Source organism: Phyllobates terribilis, unplaced genomic scaffold, assembly GCF_046119375.1.
Source record: "Phyllobates terribilis strain yellow unplaced genomic scaffold, ASM4611937v1 Scaffold_8__6_contigs__length_399053987, whole genome shotgun sequence".
NCBI classification, from domain to species: domain Eukaryota; kingdom Metazoa; phylum Chordata; class Amphibia; order Anura; family Dendrobatidae; genus Phyllobates; species Phyllobates terribilis.
The window spans coordinates 280041856-280064056 of NW_027362768.1; the positions used below are offsets into that span (position 1 = coordinate 280041856).

The 22201-nt window shown below is 41.7% G+C and overlaps 1 protein-coding gene across 1 annotated transcript in view; it reads left to right on the forward strand.

The window, feature by feature from the left end:
• TOM1 (target of myb1 membrane trafficking protein) overlaps positions 1-22201 on the forward strand; it is a 110214-nt gene that overhangs the window by 75721 nt on the left and 12292 nt on the right. The window contains exons 11-13 of the mRNA XM_073644301.1: positions 8479-8599; positions 16788-16863; positions 19732-19791. Coding sequence (XP_073500402.1) covers positions 8479-8599; positions 16788-16863; positions 19732-19791 — 257 coding nt within the window. The remainder of the gene's footprint in view (positions 1-8478; positions 8600-16787; positions 16864-19731; positions 19792-22201) is intronic.

Below are 22201 nucleotides of genomic sequence, written 5' to 3' on the forward strand. Positions count from 1 at the left end.
AATGACATAAGGAGTCACATAAAGGTCCGGTAACCACAGTATATGGAAAAGTGGGTGCCGTAGTATTTTGCACTGCCACTACTATGATGTCAATATGACAACCCCATTCATATCGGTGGCATCCAATACATATTTTCAGCAGTGAGCACCCTTTTACCTTCAGAGCTTGGTTACCCTAATTTACCTGGTAGCCATTGTTATTTTTCATGCCCCTCCTTAGAAATACTGTAACAAAGCAGATGACAAAGATGTTTATAGCAAAAACATATAGAAAGCAACACACATACACATATTCTATATATTCACTGCAAGTATGGAGAGTCCGGGCATTGGCACATTGTCCATCAGAATTGGGAATGCTGAGCTTTTGCATCCAACACTAGGTAGCTAGCATTGTCATAATTTGTCTGCCCTTTTTTAACTGTTCCTGATACTTTTGGATATTGTGCTAATGCCATGTCTGACCATACTTGCAGTGAAATATATACAGTGGTGTGAAAAAGTGTTTTCCCCCTTCCTGATTTTCTTATTCTTTTGCATGTTTGTCACACTTAAATGTTTCAGATCACAAAACAAATGTAAATATTAGACAAAGATAACACAAAAGTCGTTTTTAAATGAAGGTATTTTATTGTTAAGGGATAAAGAAATCCAAACCTACAGGGCCCTGTGTGAAAAAGTGATTGCCCCCTAAACTTAATAACTCGTTGGGCCACCCTTAGCAGCAACAACTGCAATCAAGCTTGTGCGATAACTGGCAATGAGTCTTTTACAACGCTCTGGAAGAATTTTGGCCCACTCATCTTTGCAAAATTGTTGTAATTCAGCCACATTCGAGGGTTTCCGAGCATGAGACGCCTTTTTAAGGTCATGCCACAGCATCTCAATCTGCTTAAGGTCAGGACTTTGACTAGGCTACTCCAAAGTCTTAATTTTGTTTTACTTAAACATTCAGAGGGGGACTTGCTGGTGTGCACTTCAGCTTGAGGTCACAAACAGATGGCCAGACATTCTCCTTCAGGATTTTTTGGTAGACAGCAGAATTCATGGTTCCATTTACCACAGCAAGTCTTCCAGGTCCTGAAGCAGCAAAACCGCCCCAGACCATCCCACTACGACCATTATATTTTACTGTTGGTATGATGTTCCTTTTCTGAAATGCTGTGCTACTTCTACGCCAGATGTAGTGGGACATACACCTTCCAAAAAGTTCAACTTTTGTCTAATCAGTCCAGAGTATTCTCCCAAAAATCTTGGCGACCATCAAGATGTTTTCAGGAACTCTGCCATGCATGCCATTTTTGCCCAGTCTCTTTCTTATGGTGGAGTCATGAACACTGACCTTAACTGAGGCAAGTGAGGCCTGCAGTTCTTTGGATGTTGTTGTGGGGTCTTTTGTGACCTCTTGGATGAGTCATCGTTGCACTCTAGGGGTAATTTTGGTCAGCTGGCCACTCCTGGGAAGGTTCACGACTGTTCCATTTTTTCGCCATTTGAGGATAATTGCTCTCACTGTGGTTCGCTGGAGTCCTAAAGCTTTAGAAATGCCTTCATAACCTTTTCCAGACTGATAGATCTTAATTGCTTATTTGTTCCTGAATTTCTTTGGATCGCAGCATGATATCTAGCTTTTGATAATCTTTTGGTCTACTTCTCTTTGTCCTATTTCAGTGATTTCTTGATTGAGAACAGGTGTGGCAGTAATCAGGCCTGTCTGTGGCTAGGGAAATTAAGCTCAGCTTCTCTAAAATGTGATAAACCACAGTTAATTTATGTTTTACGGGGGCAATCACTTTTTTCACACAGGTCCCTGTAGGTTTGGATTTCTTTTTCTCTTAATAATAAAGACCTTCATTTGAAAACTTCATTTTGTGTTTACTTGTGTTATCTTTGTCTAATATGTAAACTTGTTTTGTGTTCTGAAACATTTAAGTGTGACAAACATGCAAAAGAATAAGAAATCAGGAAGGGGGCGACTACTTTTTCACGCCACTGTATGTGATCTTGCTTATTTGATATTGTACCTGAATTGAACAATGACTTTCTGCCTGTGTGTTGCTTTTTATGTCGACTTGAAAATACGAGGATAGAGAACTACTCGGTAACACACACCTAATCGGGAACTTGTCTAACCCTGCGTCTTTTGCTATTTTGTACTGTTTATAGGAGAAAAACAACGGTTCCGATGTGGATGAAAATGAGAAACACTTTGTTGCTATTTTTATATAATGCTTCAGGGGTAATTTATAGGAATCATTGGAAAATCTCCTTCAGTATAATGTGTTTAAACCCACTGCACCGAACAACTTTTGTTTTGGTCAAGAAAGTCCACATTAAAAGCTGCTAAACGCTAAAAATTGTGTTAGTATGTTATCTGGTAAAATTGGCGACTCCTTGCAAATAACTGCTCCACTTCTTTGTGCATTTGATGATGTCTCTCTTTTTTTATCACTATAAAGAATGGCACTAACGCTTCCAATAAGACTATAAAAATTCATAGATGCCAAATTTGTATATAAATTCCTCCTCCTCCTTTTCTTTTGCTGTCACATTGTTTTCCTGTGCGGCTGCAGACGACACGGAGCCTCATTTATCTCCATCACTCATCTGTCTCACTTGGTTCTCTACTGTCCTGATGACAGCTTGTCTTTACAGCTTGTTTATCACATAACTGGACCATATTTAGTAGTTTCGGCATATTGATAACTTCATTTTCCAACACAATAATCATTCAAATAAGCTGGGGAATAACACTTCAGACATCTCCGCTTTCCTTGCCACAAGTGCCTCTGCGCACAGGCTCTGCATAAAGCCAACATATTACTCCATCTTTGCATAGGAATAATCTATAGGGAACCATACACCCTCTGAAGTGTCATAATATACTGGAAAATATTTGTACTGAGCACTTAATTTTAAAATGTAAGTTCAGGGTTTTTTTTTCCTTATGGTATTTAGAATTGTGTATTTATTAATATTATTTGGATAAAAAAAAATTTTACTGCTTGCATTGCCGTACTGACAGTCTATATTAAGCCCATAAATTGCTTAACGAAAACAGATCCATGAATTATGGGCCGGGTCACTGAAGCTTCGCTGGATCACTGAAGGTAGCCCAGTCACTGAAGCTTGGCTGGATCACTGAAGGTATTCCAGTCACTGAAACTTGGCTGGATCTCACTAAAGGTAGCCCAGTCACTGAATCTGGACCGGATCACTGAAGGTAGCCCAGTCACTGAACCTTGGCTGGATCACTGAAGGTAGCCCAGTCACTGAAAGTTGGCCGGATCACTGAAGGTAGCCCAGTCACTGAAGAAGGACCGGATCACTGAAGTAGCCCAGTCACTGAATCAGGACCGGATCACTGAAGGTAGCCCCGTCACTGAAACTTGGCCGGATCACTGAAGGTAGCCCAGTCACTGAAACTTGGCCAGATCACTGAAGGTAGCCCAGTCACTGAAGCTGGACCGGATTACTGAAGTAGCCCAGTCACTGAATCAGGACCGGATCACTGAAGGTAGTTGTAGCGCCGGCGTCCCTGCCCTCTGCTAGGCAGGGACGCTGTTCCCCTCACCTCTCTGCTCCGTGCCCGGCGTCCTCCTCCCGCTCTGCTGGCAGCGCGCGCTCCTTCCCGGCCACTGTGCTTAGGGCGCGCGCTCTCCCTCCCTCTTAAAGGGGCCGCGCGCGCCGTCCTAAGGAGTCCCCGGCCAATGGCCGGAGGACTTCACCATATATAAGGCACCTCCTCCAAAATGGAGGTGCCCGAGCAATGTTGTTGCACTGTTCACTACTCTGCTTCAGCCCTCAGGTCCCGTTGCCAGTTACCTGCCAGATACCTGCCAGATTCCTGCCAGCTTGCTGTCTTATTCCTGCCTGATTATCCGCTACCTGCCTGCTAGTCTGAGGTCCGACGGTCTGCCTTACTACTCCTGTCAGTCTGTCTAAGGACCAGCCTGTCCGCTCACCTGGGAGCGCACTTCAGCCACCTGCCTGCTTGCCTGAGGTCCGACGGTCTGCCTTCCAACTCCTGTCAGTCTGTCTATGGACCAGCTTGCTTGCTCACCTGGGAGCACACATCTGCTACCTGCCTGCTAGCCTACCTGGAGGCTCCGCCGTCACGTGCTGTGACCACCTGCCTGTCCAGTGACTCCTGCCCGCTCACCTGGGAGCGCTCATCTGCTGCCTGTCTGCTAGCCTACCTGGAGGCTCTGCCGTCACGTGCTGTGACCACCCGCCTGTCCAGAGACTTCTGCCCGCTCACCTGGGAGCGCTCATCTGCCGCCTGTCTGTTGGTCTTCCTGGAGGCTCCGCCGTCACATGCTGTGACCACCCGTTCATCCAGAGACTCTCGCCTGCTCACCTGGGAGCTCACGTCTATCATCAGCCGCCACAGGTCGTACCAACCCTTTACCCAGAGACTGCCCCGGTCACTTGCCGTGACCATCTGCCCGTGCATTCAGAGACTGCCCCGGTCACTTGCCGTGACCATCTGCCCGTTCATCCAGAGACTGCCCCGGTCACTTGCCGTGACCTCCAGCCCGTTCACTCAGAGACTGTCCCGGTCACCTGCTGTGACTTCCTGCCCGTCTTCCCTGGTCGCCACCCGCTCCCTTACAAGGACCGCCCCCTTGTATAGTAGCTCAGAGGTTCCGCCTCCCAGACCCGTTACAGTAGTCCAGTCACTGAAGCTGGGTCGGATCACTGAAACTTGCCCAGATCACTGATGCTGGTCCACAAACCTGAAGGTAGCCCAGTCACTGAAACTGGCCCATATCACTGAAGCTGGCTGCTGAATTTCAGTAGTTGATCCCTTTGTACTCCCACAGAGATGAGCCGCTGCATAGTTGTATGTTCAATTCACACCGCACTAGTGCTGAAGATATCTGAAACCGTGCTGAATAGAGTATTCATTGGTCAGTGCTTTTACGTATCCACTACTGCTAGATCTTCAACATTTTAGTGAAATTTTTATTCTGCTGAATTTTCATGGACTTCCTTACTTTTACTCCTCAGTCTGCAGCTCTGATGTCATTAATGTGAATGTCATTTGTAGCGAGAGTGATGCTGTTTAAATTTCTTCTCCACTTTCATTATTTACTATGAGTAACTGAGATAATATCAGTAATTTCCCTGAGTAATCGGTGATCAGACTTGAAGCGGAAGACATTATGTGATGTGACTCATTCCTTGTGTCATGAGGACTTTAAAAAGGGACATCTGTAATACTAAATCAAAGGCGTATTCCCATCTTAGCCATTCACTCCCACAGAAGTTACTAAGGAGTTATGGGAGCAGCGTAGCGCGGTCTGTGGGGCATAATTCTGAAGCCTGAACAATTCTGCACAGTATTTTACTACAGTTTATATAGTGCCAAGTCACTTCCACAACTCTTATTTATGGGACTGCTGGCCTACTTGAAGGGCTGGTAAATTTAAGGCTGCATGATTGACAGTGGCACATATTTTATATTAAAAAATCACTGTGATTGCACCAAGTTTGTGGCCAGAGATAGAATTATACCTCTCAAGTATAATAAAACTATCAGTCCAAGAAGTCTCATAGTGTGCATAAAGTGGAAAATACTGCCCGAGATGATAGAACACATTATTTTTATCCAGTCTGCAAATGGAGGTGAATGATGATATTCTTCTATGTTTATGGAGTATGAGTCCCATAAATATTAAGGATGGAAGGTTCTGTAGCTTTTTATGGAAGGTTCTGTAGCTTTGTATAGCATGTTCTGTAGGGTTTTGTGGCACGTTCTGTAGCTTTTTATGGCACTTTCTGTAGCTTTTTATGGAAGGTTCTGTAGCTTTGTATAGCATGTTCTGTAGGGTTTTGTGGCACGTTCTGTAGCTTTTTATGGCACTTTCTGTAGCTTTTTATGGAAGGTTCTGTAACTTTGTATAGCATATTCTGTAGGGTTTTATTGCACATTCTGTAGTTTTTGTGGCAAGTTCTGTAGCTTTTTATGGAAGGTTCTGTAGCTTTTGTATAGCATGTTCTGTAGGGTTTTATGGCACGTTCTGTAGCTTGTTATAGCAGGTTCTGTAGCTTTGTATAGCATATTCTGTAGCGTTTTATGGCAGGTTCTGTAGTGTTTTATGGCACGTTCTGTAGTTTCTTATAGCAGGTTCTGTAGCTTTTTATGGCAGGTTCTGTAGCTTTTTATGGAAGGTTCTGTAGCTTTGTATAGCATGTTCTATAGGATTTTGTGGCACATTCTGTAGCTTTTTATAGCAGGTTCTGTAGCTTTGTATAGCATATTCTGTACTGTTTTATGGCACGTTCTTTAGCTTTTTATGGAAGGTTCTGTAACTTTGTATAGCATATTCTGTAGGGTTTTATTGCACATTCTGTAGTTTTTGTGGCACGTTCTGTAGCTTTTTATGGAAGGTTCTGTAGCTTTGTATAGCATGTTCTGTAGGGTTTTATGGCAGGTTCTGTAGCTTTGTATAGCATATTCTGTAGCTTTTTATGGCAGGTTCTGTAGCTTTTTATGGCAGATTCTGTAGTGTTTTATGGCACTTTCTGTAGTTTGTTATAGCAGGTTCTGTAGCTTTTTATGGAAGGTTCTGTATCTTTGTATAGCATATTCTTTATGGTTTTATGGCACGTTCTGTAGCTTGTTATAGCTGGTTCTTTAGCTTTTTATGACAGGTTCTGTAGCTTTTTATGGCAGGTTCTGTAGCTTTTTTTATTGGGACACTAAGAAATGAATGTGGGGTAAAAAAGGCTAAATAAAGTATTTATCAATCTGGAACATCTTCAAGTCTTCTTCATGACTTATGAAAAGGTGTAAATTTTTCCTTCTTTCTTGGCTACAGAATAATTGAAGTGTGGCTTAGCTGAAGGAGCGATATTCTACTTCACAGATAGCGAAGGATCGGGAGGCCGGTTCCTTCTAGTGAAAGCTGACTTCTAGCAAGAAGATGTTTTTTTCCTTTTTTTTTGTGAGACCTGTGAAAAGGAGGGAATATAGTCCCCCCCCCTCCCCCCCCCCATTTTTTTTTTATTAAATGTTTCAATCTTTTTATTGTGCTGGGTAAGGTATAATGTGTTTTGGTATGATTTTGAGTTATTATAATGGGAAAGGAAACACCAAGTGATTGCAATGTTTTATGAAGATCTACCATCCCTAGACTGACCCTTATAACCAAAGGGCTACAGCTTAATGTAAAATTCAGTGACCTTTTTGCGGTCCAATGCTAGGGTCTAAGGGGTAACGTTTCTCCTTGTGGAAAGTGACATGTCAAGCCTGGCATGTCAGAGTGAGGAGACTTCAAAGCCATGCATGCTCCTCTGGGAAATGAAATATGCAAATTGATTCTTCATAGAGGACGAGAACTTGAACTATAGTGCCATCTACTGGAAGCAGCAGTCCTAAAAGTCCATATTGACCCTTCAACGAGCCGCAATATGACCAGTGCTGGAAATGTGTTTCAGGGTTTTCCTATCACTGTTTAGGAGGTACACTGTGCAGGGACTCTGGGAGAATGCCAAAAAGCATAGGACTCCTTTGTTCTAGTGGTCCGAATAGATACCAGCGGTCAGACCCCAAACAGTTACATAATAATGGTATTTCCTAGCGAGAGAGACCAACATTTAGATGTCTGCCTGCTACTTTATTATATGTAGCTCTAAAGGCCCCCATAGACATTGCACTATATCAATATCGACACGTTCAGCTGACAGTCTAAAGTATATGGAGGCCACCCGACGTCATCCAATCTAGAGTGTCTGTCTAATTTTGGACTGCCGATCTTTTTGGAGAGATACGATACCACCAGCGGAATTTGGCCGTGGCTTTCTCATGGAGAACATAGGAGCTTCTGTGTGTGCTGTGTGTGGAGGAGTCGGGAGAAATATCTGTCTATTGTGTATGGGAGGCTTATATTTGCCAATGATGATCAATTTGTATTTTTTAAATACAATTTTAGTTTATTTTGTCCATAATATAAAATAATGCAAGTATCAGTTTTTCAAAAGATCACTGAAGCCATCTCACCAAAAATGTCCAAAGGTTCCAAGTGCTTGGAACGCCGACCAGATCATACGTATGCAACAATACAAAGAAAAAATAGGGGTTGGTTCCAGCTACTTGGATAAAATTCAAAGCTTTTATTGTATCATGGTTTCAAATTCCATAACACTCAAAAATAGAAAAACCATAGCAGAGAAGAAGAGCAACACGTTTCGATCATATTCCTGCGATGTTCATCAGAAGAGCTCTGATTAAGATCGCAGGAGTACAATCAAAATATGTTGCTCTTTTCCTCCGCCATGCTTTTTCTTTTTTTGTGTTATGGAATTTTAACCATGATACAATAGACGTTTTGAAGTATCAGTTTTTACCCATTTTCAAATTCTACAGTAGCTCATATTTACCCAAGATGAAACTGTATCTCTCTATGTACTTTTGCTCACAGGAATATGTATATAGAACTTTTTCTCTACTTTTTATTTCATATTTTTCAGATGTGAGTTCTGGGTCTGTGAGTGGAACTCTGAAGTCTCTGGAACAAGGAAAGAAACAGGAGGATGACTTTGATATGTTTGCACTCACTAGAGGAAGTTCTCTGGCCGAGCAACGCAAAAGGTGAGTGGATGGCATGGACTCATTCAGCTCTAGTCTTACTTTACCGTTTTACTGCCTTCTGTACTGCAGTAGAATTCCTGAATGTATAATGGGTCATTGTGTATGTGTGCATGTATTTATGTGTATGTGTACAGTGGGGAAAATAAGTCTTTGATACACTGCCGATTTTGCAAGTTTTCCCACCTTCAAAGAATGGAGAGGTATGTAATATTTATCATAGGTACTCTTCAGCTGTGAGAGACAGAATCTTAAAATGAAATCCAGAAAATCACATTGTATGATTTTTACACAATTAATTTGCATTTTATTGCATGAAATAAGTATTTGATACAATAGAAAAACAGAACTTAATATTTGAGACAGAAACCTTTGTTTGCAATTACAGAGGTCAGACGTTTCCTGTAGTTCTTGACCAGGTTTGCACACACTGCAGCAGAGATTTTGGCCCACTCCTCCATACAGATCTTCTCCAGATTTTTCAGGTTTCGGGGCTGTCGCTAGGCAACATTGAGTTTCAGCTCCCCCCAAAGATATTCTATTGGGTTCAGGTCTGAAGACTGGCTACGCCACTCCAGTACCTTGAAATGCTTCTTACGGAGCCTTTCCTTAGTTGCCCTGGCTGTGTTTTTCTGGTCATTGTCATGCTGGAAGACCCAGCCACGATCCAGCTTCAATGCTCTTTGTGAAGACACGGGGTGTAACACTACTCAGACAGCAAAGAGTGAGGGTAAAACAGTGTGGCAATACTTTATTGAACCACAAAGCAGGCAATAAACAGATAGAACAGTCCCAGCAAATACCCAAGATGGTACAACATTACACAGCCTCACCCTTTGGCTGGCCCACCTGGGATAGAACTGCTGCAACTTTGGGACTTCCAGGGCCAACTACCTCCACCAGTGGCCCCTGCTTATGGCGGGCCCCCACAGAGATGAGGTAGTGGCAAGCTTAGGAAGCTGACAGTCCATCAGGGTACAGAGCAAGGAGACCCGAGAGTCCCACCCTAGTCTCTCTGAGAGTTTCCATGGAGCCAGATGACCAGCTGGTCCCAATCTGGCTTCTCCAAATGTCTCCATGGGTTCCAGGCGACCGGAGGGTCCCACCTGGCAACCCCAAACAACATATCCATGGGGCCAGGTGACTTCATCATCCCAACCTGGTCTCCCCAAAATGTATCCATGGGCGCTCTGTTGGTCAGTGGAGCAGATTCGGATTTTTCCAGTCAGGGCCATATACCCTTAGGCTGGAATCATGTAGAATCCAAATCTGTGTCTCTTTGGTTAAAGCCATGCTTCCAAGCTGATGGTCTGAGCGAGTCTGATCTTTGATTCTCCTTGTCAAGTCTCTTTCCAATCTCTGTTTCAAAAATCTCTCTGCTACAGAGGCACATGTCCCTTAAAATAGTTACAGTTGTCCTTTCAAGTACGCATTCACAGGTAAGGGATTAGGGAGGGCATTACTCACAGGGCTCAGGTCTCATTGTTTGAGCTAATCTATTTACATAGTTGTTATAGGAGGGGACCCTTGTAAATAAACATATAGCTAGCTTAGTATGATATGTCATTAGCATAGTAACAAACATCATTGCTTCCAAACAAAGAGAAGTGAACATTCAGTTTTATACACATAATAGTATGTCCTTCTTGACAAGCCACAGAAATACACATACATTGACAAGTCAACATAAACACAATAGTGTATTTCTCTTGGCTAAACAAATGTAATCGTCTGGCTTAATAAGATTATAAGCTGTATTGTCACACATTTACATTATATATAGTGTGTGTAATATAAATATACATACATACAGTACAGACCAAAAGTTTGGACACACCTTCTCATTTAAAGATTTTTCTGTATTTTCATGATTATGAAAATTGTACATTCACACTAAAGGCATAAAAACTATGAATTAACACAAGTGGAATTATATACTTATCAAAAAAGTGTGAAACAACTGAAAATATGTCTTATATTCTAGGCTCTTCAAAGTAGCCATCTTTTGCTTTGATGACTGCTTTGCACACTCTTGGCATTCTCTTGATGAGCTTCAAGAGGTAGTCACCGGAAATGGTCTTCCAACAATCTTGAAGGAGTTCCCAGAGATGCTTAGCACTTGTTGGCCCTTTTGCCTTCACTCTGCGGTCCAGCTCACCCCAAACCATCTCGATTGGGTTCTGGTCTGGTGACTGTGGAGGCCAGGTCATCTGGCGTAGCACCCCATCACTCTCATTCTTGGTCAAATAGCCCTTACACAGCCTGGAGGTGTGTTTGGGGTCATTGTCCTGTTGAAAAATAAATGATGGTCCAACTAAACGCAAACCCGATGGAATAGCATGCCGCTGCAAGATGCTGTGGTAGCCATGCTAGTTCAGTATGCCTTCAATTTTGAATAAATCCCCAACAGTGTCTCCAGCAAAGCACCCCCACACCATCACACTTCCTCCTCCTTGCTTCACGGTGGGAACCAGGCATGTAGAGTTCATCCATTCACCTTTTCTGCGTCGCACAAAGACACGGTGGTTGGAACCAAAGATCTCAAATTTGGACTCATCAGACCAAAGCACAGATTTCCACTGGTCTAATGTCCATTCCTTGTGTTCTTTAGCCCAAACAAATCTCTTCTGCTTGTTGCCTGTCCTTAGCAGTGGTTTCCTAGCAGCTATTTTACCATGAAGGCCTGCTGCACAAAGTCTCCTCTTAACAGTTGTTGAAGAGATGCGTCTGCTGCTAGAACTCTGTGTGACATTGACCTGGTATCTAATCTGAGCTGCTGTTAACCTGCGATTTCTGAGGCTGGTGACTCGGATAAACTTATCCTCAGAAGCAGAGGTGACTCTTGGTCTTCTTTTCCTGGGGTGGTCCTCATGTGAGCCAGTTTCTTTGTAGCGCTTGATGGTTTTTGCAACTGCACTTGGGGACACTTTCAAAGTTTTCCCAATTTTTCGCACTGACTGGCCTTCATTTATTAAAGTAATGATGGCCACTCGTTTTTCTTTACTTAGCTGCTTTTTTCTTGCCATAATACAAATTCTAACAGTCTATTCAGTAGGACTATCAGCTGTGTATCCACCAGACTTCTGCACAACACAACTGATGGTCCCAACCCCATTTATAAGGCAAGACATTCCACCTATTTTTTAACTTGACAGGGCACATCTGTGAAGTGAAAACCATTTCCGGTGACTACCTCTTGAAGCTCATCAAGAGAATGCCAAGAGTGTGCAAAGCAGTCATCAAAGCAAAAGGTAGCTACTTTGAAGAACCTAGAATATAAGACATATTTTCAGTTGTTTCACACTTTTTTGTTAAGTATATAATTCCACATGTGTTAATTCATAGTTTTGATGCCTTCAGTGTGAATGTACAATTTTCATAGTCATGAAAATACAGAAAAATCTTTAAATGAGGTGTGTCCAAACTTTTGGTCTGTACTGTACATACATGCACACACTCATTAATGGCCAAATCATTTCAATAACGTATGTTTTGTTATACACAAAAAAAGAGGAAAAAGGCAAATTGGACATCATTTCACACAAAACTCTAAAAATGGGCCGGGCAAACTTGTTGACACCCTCAACTTAATATTTAGTTGCACACCCTTTGGAGTAAATAACTGCAATCAATCGCTTCCTATAACCATCAACAAGCTGCTTACACCTCTCAACTGGAATTTTGGACCACTCTTCTTTTGCAAACTGCTCCAGGTCTCTCATATTTGAAGGCGCCTTCTCCCAACAGCAATTTTTAGATCTCTCCACAGGTGTTCAATGAGATTTAGATCTGGACTCATTGCTGGCCACTTCAGAACTCTCCAGCGCTTTGTTTCCATTGATTTCTGGGGGCTTCTGGAAGTATGTTTGGGGTCATTGTCTTGCTGGAAGACCCATGACCTAGGATTCAAACCCAGCTTTCTGACACTGGGCACTGCACTGCGACACAAAGTCCTTTGGTAATCTTCAGATTTCATGATGCACATATTCAAGGCACCCAGTGCCAGAAGCAGCAGAACAACCCCAAAATATCTTTGATCCTCCACCATATTTGACTGTAGGTACTGTGTTCTTTTCTTTGCTTCACCAAAAAGCTCTATCTTTGTCTCATCTGTCCACAAGACGCTTTCCCAGAAGGATTGTGGCTTGCGTACATTTTGGCAAATTGCTGTCTAGCTTTTTGTGTCTGTCAGCAGTGGGGTCCTCCTGGATATCCTGCCATAGCATTTAATTTAATTCAAATGTTGACAGATAGTTTGCGCTGACACTGATGCACCCTGTGCCTGCAGGAGAGCTTGAATTTCTTGGGAACTGGATTGAGGCTGCTTATCCAGCATCCGGACTATCCTGCGTTGCAACCTTTCATCAATTTTTCTCTGCCGTCCATGTCCAGGGAGATTGGCTACAGTGTCATGGGTTGTAAATTTCTTGATTATGTTGCGCACCATGGACAAATGAACATCAAGATCTCTGGAGATGGACTTGTAACCTTGAGATTGTTTATATTTTTGAACAATTTTGGTTCTCAAGTCCTCAGGCAATTCTCTTCTCCTCTTTCTGTTCTCCGCTTAGTGTGGCACATACAGGCACACAATGCAAAGATTGAGTCACTTATCCTTCAACTGCTGTTACCCTTAGCATTTGCCATTCTTGGAATATTCATTAGAGGTTGCCACCTGCCTTTCTTTTGTTATATTGGGATTAGCTATTTGCATAGGTATACATGAGACCTCATTATCGGTATGTGCTAATTGGTAATCACAGGATTCCACCTGTGTTCTTTGCATTTTTTTATGTTTTTTATGGTGGTATTGTAGTGTCTTTTTGGATAATCAATTAAATGAGTTCTTTATTAGGATTTCTTACTGGGGTGCACATTGTATTTTATGTGTTGTCTTTCTAAGTAATAAAAATGTGCTGTGGTTGAGAATTTTGCGATTGTATACTCAGTCCACTGTATATGGATGTGCTTTATATGCCCAACATTTTAGGGCAAAAACATAAAAAAAAAAAAATTAAAATAATTATAGAATAGGCATATTTTATGGCCCATTCATCCGGAGTAGTCCATAAATCACGGTAAAATATTCTTAGTTTATTAATTATCACCAACATATTTAATAATTGAAACACAATATATTTAATAACTTACCCACACAGTGAGCTACTTATGAAACTAATCCATCAGTTTTGGAGGAAACAGAAGTCATCAAAGGAAACAGGTGCAAGGACTGGGAAAGCGTGCAAAGTATATGGGAATGTTGGATTTGGTATCCGGACCAGTGCTGCGATGCAGAATTACTATGCTATACACTGACTGTCTCTGCTGCCCAGTCCTTTTTAAAAGAGAATCTGGTAGTAAAATCACCCCCTCCATACAGTATATATGGACATGCAGGTCTTTGAAATGTAAATTCATCAACACAACAGTGAGGTGTATGCAACATACAGATCTGCCTTAACCCATTTCTCATACATGCTCCTGGATATCACAGATCTATTCCTATGTATTGGGTGAGATAAAACCATTTATTGTCATGCACTGTTTTCCATGGCCATCTTTTTGCACATTCTGGGACTGATCTTGCTGCAGCAATTTGTTACTTGTAAGTCATTCCCTTCTGGGAACTCTGGTTGGATTGGGGTGCTTTCACACTGCATTTTGGCACCCAATCGTTTGTCCTGCAAAATGGGATTCGGGCGTATGCGCTGACTGGGCCTTAGACTATAATGGTGCCGACAGTCAATGTGCGCTCGGCCGTGCATCATTTTCGGGAGTATACACCTACTGGAGGCGGACACGCAGGAATAGTAGACTGCGTCTAAGGCCATGGCCCCACTATCCGTATTCTGTCAGTATTTTTTCTCAGGAGTAGGAGCCAAAACCAGGTGAGGAATAATCAGAGAAAAGGTATAATATAAACAAGTCACCAATTCTGTATTTATCACCCACTCCTGGTTTTGGCTCCCACTCCTGAGGAAAAATACTGACCGAATACTGATAGAGCGGCTGTGGCCTAAGTGTCCGTCTCCAGTAGGTTTACACGCCCCAAAATGATGCACGGCAAAGCACACGTTCACTCTGTCGGCATCATTATAGTCTATGGCTCCATCGGCACATACGCCTGAATCCCATTTTGCGGAGGTTTGGACATAAGCCTGATGGGATCAACGAACTGGTGCCAAAACACAGTGTGAGAGCATCCTTCCTTGTAACCATCTCGGTATCTCTTAGACCTTTGTAGGGTTTTTTTTTATTCCCAATATACATTGTTATATTTTAACACTTCTTTCCTTGCCACTTGTACGATATATTCTTTGAGAGCATTGTGACATTTTCCTATAGGGCGTCAGTAAATGTTTTAGCTGTTAAATTCATCAACTGTTTTATATTTTATATCTGTTGCTGCATTCCTGAGTACTTAGCATTTAGTTCATATGCATATGAGGCATTAAGTGCTCTGGGAGTGTCAGAGCCCTTTCAGCATGACTGCTTCTCCAGGTTATTTCCTCGCTTTTAGCTTGATTGATAACTCATGACGTGTGTATAATGTCAGGTGCCAGGCCTGAAAACCAAACTGTGGACTATCAAGATAAAGAGGCTGGTGCTGGGTGTGGAAACCATGTGGGAAAGCAGAGGCTCATAAAGTACTCAACACCTCATTTACGCCTAGTAGACTACGTCTTCGTGCCAGCATCCAATAGGCGTATAAGGGTGAAAATGATGTACGACAGAGCACACTGTGACTACGTCTGCATCATTATAGTCAATGCCCCTGTCTGCTCACACACCCGAATTTAGTTTTGCAGGGGAATTCGAATAGAAGCCCCGACCATCTCACCCTTAGATAATCCATTCCCTTGGCATGAGGAATGGTAAACCAAGTTGTCAAATTTTTCCTAATTTCCCAGTAGAATCAATTGGGGAATGGCAAGAATTGTAAGAAAAGATGCCCCAGAACTGTTATTTTATGGGAAATATCATTTTTTTGCTAACACAGAGAGGTGACAAGTTTTCCTATTCAAGAAGACGGTGGAAATTCTTAAATCCAGGGAATTGAGGTTTGCAATATGTATAATCTCTTGATTATTATCCGAGAGTCTGAGATTGTTTTCAGCACTCCTTCCATAGGTAATAAAAGACTATTGGCTGTTATGTGACTCTACGGCCCCTGGGATGAGACTCGGGTGTCGTAAATCAATGTTGTATGAACGGAGAGGACTGCTGGGCTGATCATGTGAGGTTCCTGCAGAAGATGTAAAATGACCCCTAGTATAATCTGATCTTTAGTTGGTGAAGAAGATTGAGAGCTTAGTTTAGGTACATGACGGACGGTCGTGACATCAAATTACTCTGCCCTCAGGGTGTCCAGTCTATTTCTGCCTCCCCACTGGCTTGTACAGATCTCCTTCAGGTCTCTGGTCTCCTGACTGCATTTATCTTTTCTTGCTTCCAGGATTTGTTATTTACTTGAACGACAACTTTTTGAGCTCTTTTTGGCTACATCTGTTTTCTTTTTTCCCATTTTTGTCATTTTTCCTATAGCAATTTCTTATTTTGCTAACCATGAGCCTTTCTGATTTCTGTGGCTGGTGCAAGCACTTAAGAGCATTTGTGCCGTTCTTCTTGATTAGTGGGATGATAGTGGGCATCTACTTCATCCTGGAGGCCATTGTGCATAGCGGACCTTTATCTGATGAGCATTTCTTTGATCGGATTGACCTTCTTTATCCTAAGCCAATTTCACCAAAGTCTGGACCGAATCCAGCTACTCCCAGGTTACTCTTAAGGTTTTCCCTCTGACATCTCACATGTCATTTGCCTTGGAGCAAGTGAATCATTTTGTAAATAAGGGAATTAAAGTTTGGAGAAAATTACCCCAAAAAGTTTTTAGCAAGTCAGAAATTGTAGTTTATAGTAACTTTTTCTGTAAGTTAAAGGTCAGTCTGAAGAACAATAGTTGTAGCTCCCAGTTTTCCAGAGGGACTTGTACATGTATGGAATAGGATTGTTTTCCATTTTTGGAGAACATCCATTGTATGCATCAAGGTTATGTATTAGGTATCCGAATGTGGATGACTAATCAGTCATTCTACTTGAATCCATGTGGTTTGTAGTTTCCTTTTTCCATTTATGATTTCCATTTTCTGTTTTATTTTGCTTAAATTCTTTTTTTTTTTTCCCCACCTAGTGTTAAATATGAGGATCCTCAGGCAGCAGAGGGACTTGCAGTAGCCCTTGATACTCGGCAGCAGAACACTGGTGCGGTAAGTAGTTTTCGACGTGCCCCATAATTACCAGACGTTTATGGAAATGCTTAAAGGAGTTGTCCGAAGGGGAAAAGGTTTTTGTAAATGGCTCAGGGTGGTTTAAAAAAAACAATTAAAGAAGCAATACTCAATTTTATCGATCTCCTGCTGCCCCTTTTCCAGCTGGTCTTTTCTTTCTGGTGCAGGCTTAAAGGGGTTTTCCCTCGAACAAAAGTTGATTTTCATCAATAGATCTTGGAATAATAATAACTTACACAATTTGATGTGTTTAAATAAAATGTTCCTGTGCTGAGATAATCTTATAAATGTGCCCCTGCTGTGTACTGTGTAATGGCTGTGTCTAACCGTACAGGAACATGGTCTGATCATACCACAGCTCCTGGGCAGGGGAGGAAGCAAAAGAGTATACAGACAGGACAGCAGGGGATCACAGCTGATTCTTTCTGTGAGGTGAAACATTTCCCTGCCTGTTTTTAAACAATGTTTTACTTCAAAGAATTAATCAGCTGTGATCCCATGCTGTCCTGTCAGTATACTCTTTTGCTTCCTCCCCTGCCCAGGAGCTGTGGTATGATCAGACCATGTTCCTGTACGGTCAGACACAGCCATTACACAGTACACCGCAGGGGCACATGTATAAGATTATCTCAGCACAGGAACATTTTATTTAAACACATCCAATTGTGGAACTTATTATTATTCCAAGATCTATTCATTAAAATCAACTTTTGTTCGTTGGAAAACCCCCTTAAAGAGGACCTGTATAGACCGCAAGTGGCCATTTTTTGCTCTTATTTTATTTACGCTGTCCCTTGAATATTCAGCTTTTTTTTTATCCGCCATATTGTTCCAGAGCTATGGGTCTTTATATTTGGTTCTAAATTTTATTGCCTTTACAAAGGGGGTGTGGCTCACCGGATAATAATGCAGATCAGTCTGACACGCCCCTGAGGATCCTATGAGCCACGCCCCTCAAAGACCATAAAAATTTGTACTAAAAAGGCCCAGATCTCTGGAACCGTATGGGTGGTTTAAAAAAAATAAAAGCTGAATACTCAGGGTGTCAGCAGCAACAAAATAAAAGCAAAAACTTGTCACTTTTGCTATGGTCACAGGTCCTCTTTAACACCCAGGAAATTGCATGTGTTTGACAACCCCTTTGAATTAAGATAGTTTACTCAATTGATAATTCATTCTAGATCTTTTTTTTTTCGTATTCCATTGGTTAAAATGGATTTTAAAATTCATAATTTGCCAAAGGGTTCAAATATCAAAGATTCTCTAGGATTAAAACTGCTTGATGAGTGTTGTCCTGGGCTTTGTTGATTTGACACACGAACAGTCATAACCCCATTCTCCGTAAACTGAAACCTGATTTGTGCCTTTTTTAAAGTAAGCATCCTGCAAGCAAATTATTCCCATTGCGAAATACAGTGTACTTTGAAAATATAAAAAAATAAAAATTTTAATCGTCCTTTTCCCATTAAAACGTTAATAAACTAAAGAAAAAATAGACATATATAGTATAATGACATAAGTCAGATTTATCAAAATATAAAATTAATTAACTCGTATGGTAAACACCGTAACAAGAAAAACGCTATAATTATGGGGGGGGGGCGGGTTTTGTGTCACCACGCCACTCTTAAAAATTAAAAAAATGCAATTAAAATTTTATTTGTACCCCAAATTGGTATAATTGTAACCATCAGCTCGCCAAGCAAAAGCATGCCCTCACTCAGCTCAGTCAAAGGAAGAATAAAAATGTGATGGGCCTCCGATAATAGCGGCACAAACTGGAAACCTTTTCTGTGCAGAGGTCAGAATTTTTTTGGCGCCAAGTAAATAAAAAAAAATAAAAAAAAATCCATGCAACTTTGATTTTGCCATAATTGTACTGACCTGAGAATCATGATTCTGGGTCATTTATAGCACACAATAAACGACGTAAAAGCAAAATACAAAGCAACCTGGCAGAATTGCATTATTTTTCAATGTTTCATCCGACTTGGAATTTTTTTCCCGTTTCCCAGTACATTGTATGGTAAAATGGCCTCATCCCTTTTAATAAATATTTTGCACCAAAATGGTGGCACCATTTCAGCACATTATGGCTGACATATTAGACTCTCTTCTCCTAATTCTGTCACATTTTAGCACCCTCAATTAGCCAAGCCCACTTTTTCCACATCACTAAAAAGAGTATAGAAAAGTATCTAAAACACTTTTAATTTGTGTAATTTAAGCCAAAATTGTGTAGCAGTTTGCTTAAATCTGCATCAATGTCTTTAAACCTACTCTGATCAGTGACTGGTTTACAATCTCATAGATTTTGGCCTTTTATAGAAGTAATATTAGGGCAGTATTAAAGTGAATCTGTCAACCAGTTTTTGCTACTCCATCTGACGTCAGCATTATGTAGGGGCAGAGACCCTGATTCCAGCAATGTGTCACTTACTGGGCTGCTTGCTTTACTTTTCATAAAATAAGTTTTCTCTGCTGCAGATTTAGCAGTTCTCTGAATGCTGAACTCTGTATAACCCCGCCCACACCACTGATTGACAGCTTTCTGCCTATGCACTGTGTACATAGAAAGCAGCCAATAAGTTGTGGAGGCGGGGTTATACAGGGCTCATGAATATGAAGGTCTACGTGGCCGTAGGTTTACTAGTGATAATCTGCTGCTGATAAAACAGTGATTTTATCAAAACTACAGCAAGCAGCCTAGTAAGTGACACATCACTGGAATCAGGGTCTCTGTCTCTACAGTATGCCGCTCTCAGATTAGGCGGCAAAAACCTGGTGATGGATTCCCTTTAAATCCAATGGAAAAAGTCTTCATTGTTTTGTTTATTTTCTCATCAGATTCCCGCTTCTCAAAACAACTTTATGGACGACATTGAAAAATGGCTGTCTGTTGATGCAGTAAGTAAGGAGGCCTTGTTGTTTTGCCTGTCTGGGAGTCGCTCGCTGCTTTTTCCTGCTTTAATATTGTATGAGGTTGTTGTGTGGACAGCGCCGTAATAATGATTAATGCGCAGGTTGTAATGAGACCTCCTGATTATAGAGATCTGATGATTTGATATGAAATTTGATTATTTTCCATTTCTCGAGAATAGCTGGAGTGCTTGCCGTCTAACCATTTCGCATTTTCTAGGTATATCTTATAGGAACCCTTTTCTATCTTAAGAAACCTCTGGTTACCATAGAGACTGGAGCTGCTTCTGAAAGTAACACTAATATGAAGAGAAGTCTCATTTTTGAGCTTCTATGCATGATATTGTGACGCAGGTGCAGGACCACACGGCATATTTATGCTTTATCTGCTTGAATACTCATTGGAAAGGATTTACAATGAAAGTTGCACTAAAGGGAATCTGTCACCAGGTTTTTGTTACCTCATCTGACAGCAGCATGATATAGGGGCAGAGACCCTGATTCCAGCAATGTGTCACTTAGTTTACTGGGTGCAGCAGTTGTGATAAACCTGTTGATAGATTTTCGGTGACCAGTAGGAAATAGTAATTTGTATTGATGTTGGATGAGGGGGTCGGTCTGACCTGAAATTGACATTTTAAAGAGAACCTGTCATCAGGATTTAGCACTATAAAGTAAAGACATGTCCACTATGGCGCCGTTAAGCTGATTAAATTGATGCCTGTGGTGAAGGAATCTGATCAGTGGTTGTTGGTTAATCGGCCTCTAAAGTTTTCTTCTAATGGTATCTCTGTGTATCGAGGCGCAGGCCTAGGGGGGTAGGGTCTTTCCTGCTCCTCCGCCTGCCTCCTGTGATACTTTTACAGGTCACTAAATATTTAGTGACCTGTCTACTTTTTGAAATTCTGCACCGCATGCACCATCATTGGGGTGGGGCGTGTGCAGTGTGATTCCACAGACAGTCTTCAGGTCTGCAATAAAATGGCGTCGGTAGCGCCGCATGTGCAGATTGAGATTTCTGCATAATGAAGATGCCATTGAGCTGAGATCTCGATCTGCGCATGCGCCACCTCCGGAGCCATTTTATTGCAGACCTGAAGACTGTCTGTGGAATCACACTAAACACTCCTCACCCAAATGACTGTGTTGGCGGCGCAGAATTTCAAAATGGAGGCAGGTCACTAAATATTCAGTGACCTGTAATAGAATCACAGGAGGCAGGCGGCGGAGCAGAAAAGAGCATACCCCTTAGGCCTGTTCCTCGATGCACAGATATACACGTCTCACAAAAAGTTAGGGATATTTGGCTTTTGGGCAAAATTTCAGGATGAACCTAAAATGAACTCTAACCTTTTCAGGTGAACTGAATTTGACCTTTTTCTCTAAACTTTTGAATACACTTGTCCAACTGTTCAGTGTTTCAGTACTTTTTGCACAACTTGCTGTTCTCTAACAAGGAGCCTCAATGGCCAAATTCACAACAGGTGTTTGATCCATGAATCGCCCAATAAATTTCAGGGGTCAATTAGAATTGGTATTAAGCAGTCCTCCTCATCATGCTGTTCACATTTTGACATCATGAGACCAAGACGACATCTAACGATTGATCAACAGTACCTCAACACCTCAACATTACGAGGCTTCTAGCAGGATGTTCTCAGACGGAAGTGGCCACTGAGCTTAGAGAGTCACCGAGTCATCAGCAGAATGCAACAGAGATACAGAGAGACTGGAAGAGTCAGAGAAAGGCAGAGAAGTGGACGTCCTTTGGCCACATCCCACACTGATGACCCAATTTAATCAGCATAATGGCGCCATTATTGCCATGCCTTTACTTTATAGTGTTAAATCCATTCAGACTGGGGACAAAAGTACCTTGGTCTGATGATCAGTGGGGTATCGGCAGTCAGACCTCCAGCGATCTAGAAGTTAACTACTTGTAATTGGAATAACCTTTTAAGATTAAGAAAAATAATTAGAATATTAATACAAATGAAGCAAGTCCTTACACATAAGTCAGATATATGTGTATAAATGTCTTTGTGTTCAGTACCCTTATTACAATGGCCCAGAAAAAACCTTGGATGTTGAAAAAATTGTAACTTGAGGCCATTTTTATTTAAAGGGCTTTTCTGGGATTTTGGAAAAAAATGGGAATCTTGTATAGAATAAACATAACTAACTCCTTGAATCCCCCATGCAACTATCAGCACCACTTTTCCGGTGGTCCCCGCCAGTCATGGGGGGATGACGTCCTGTCTATTATTCCCATGGCCACGGCAGCCAATCACTGGCCTCAGAGATGACACTTGCCTGTGTGGCAGATTACTGCTGACTCCATTGATTGGCTACGTCTGGCAGGCCAACGATGGACAGAACATTTACCACTGCAGGATTG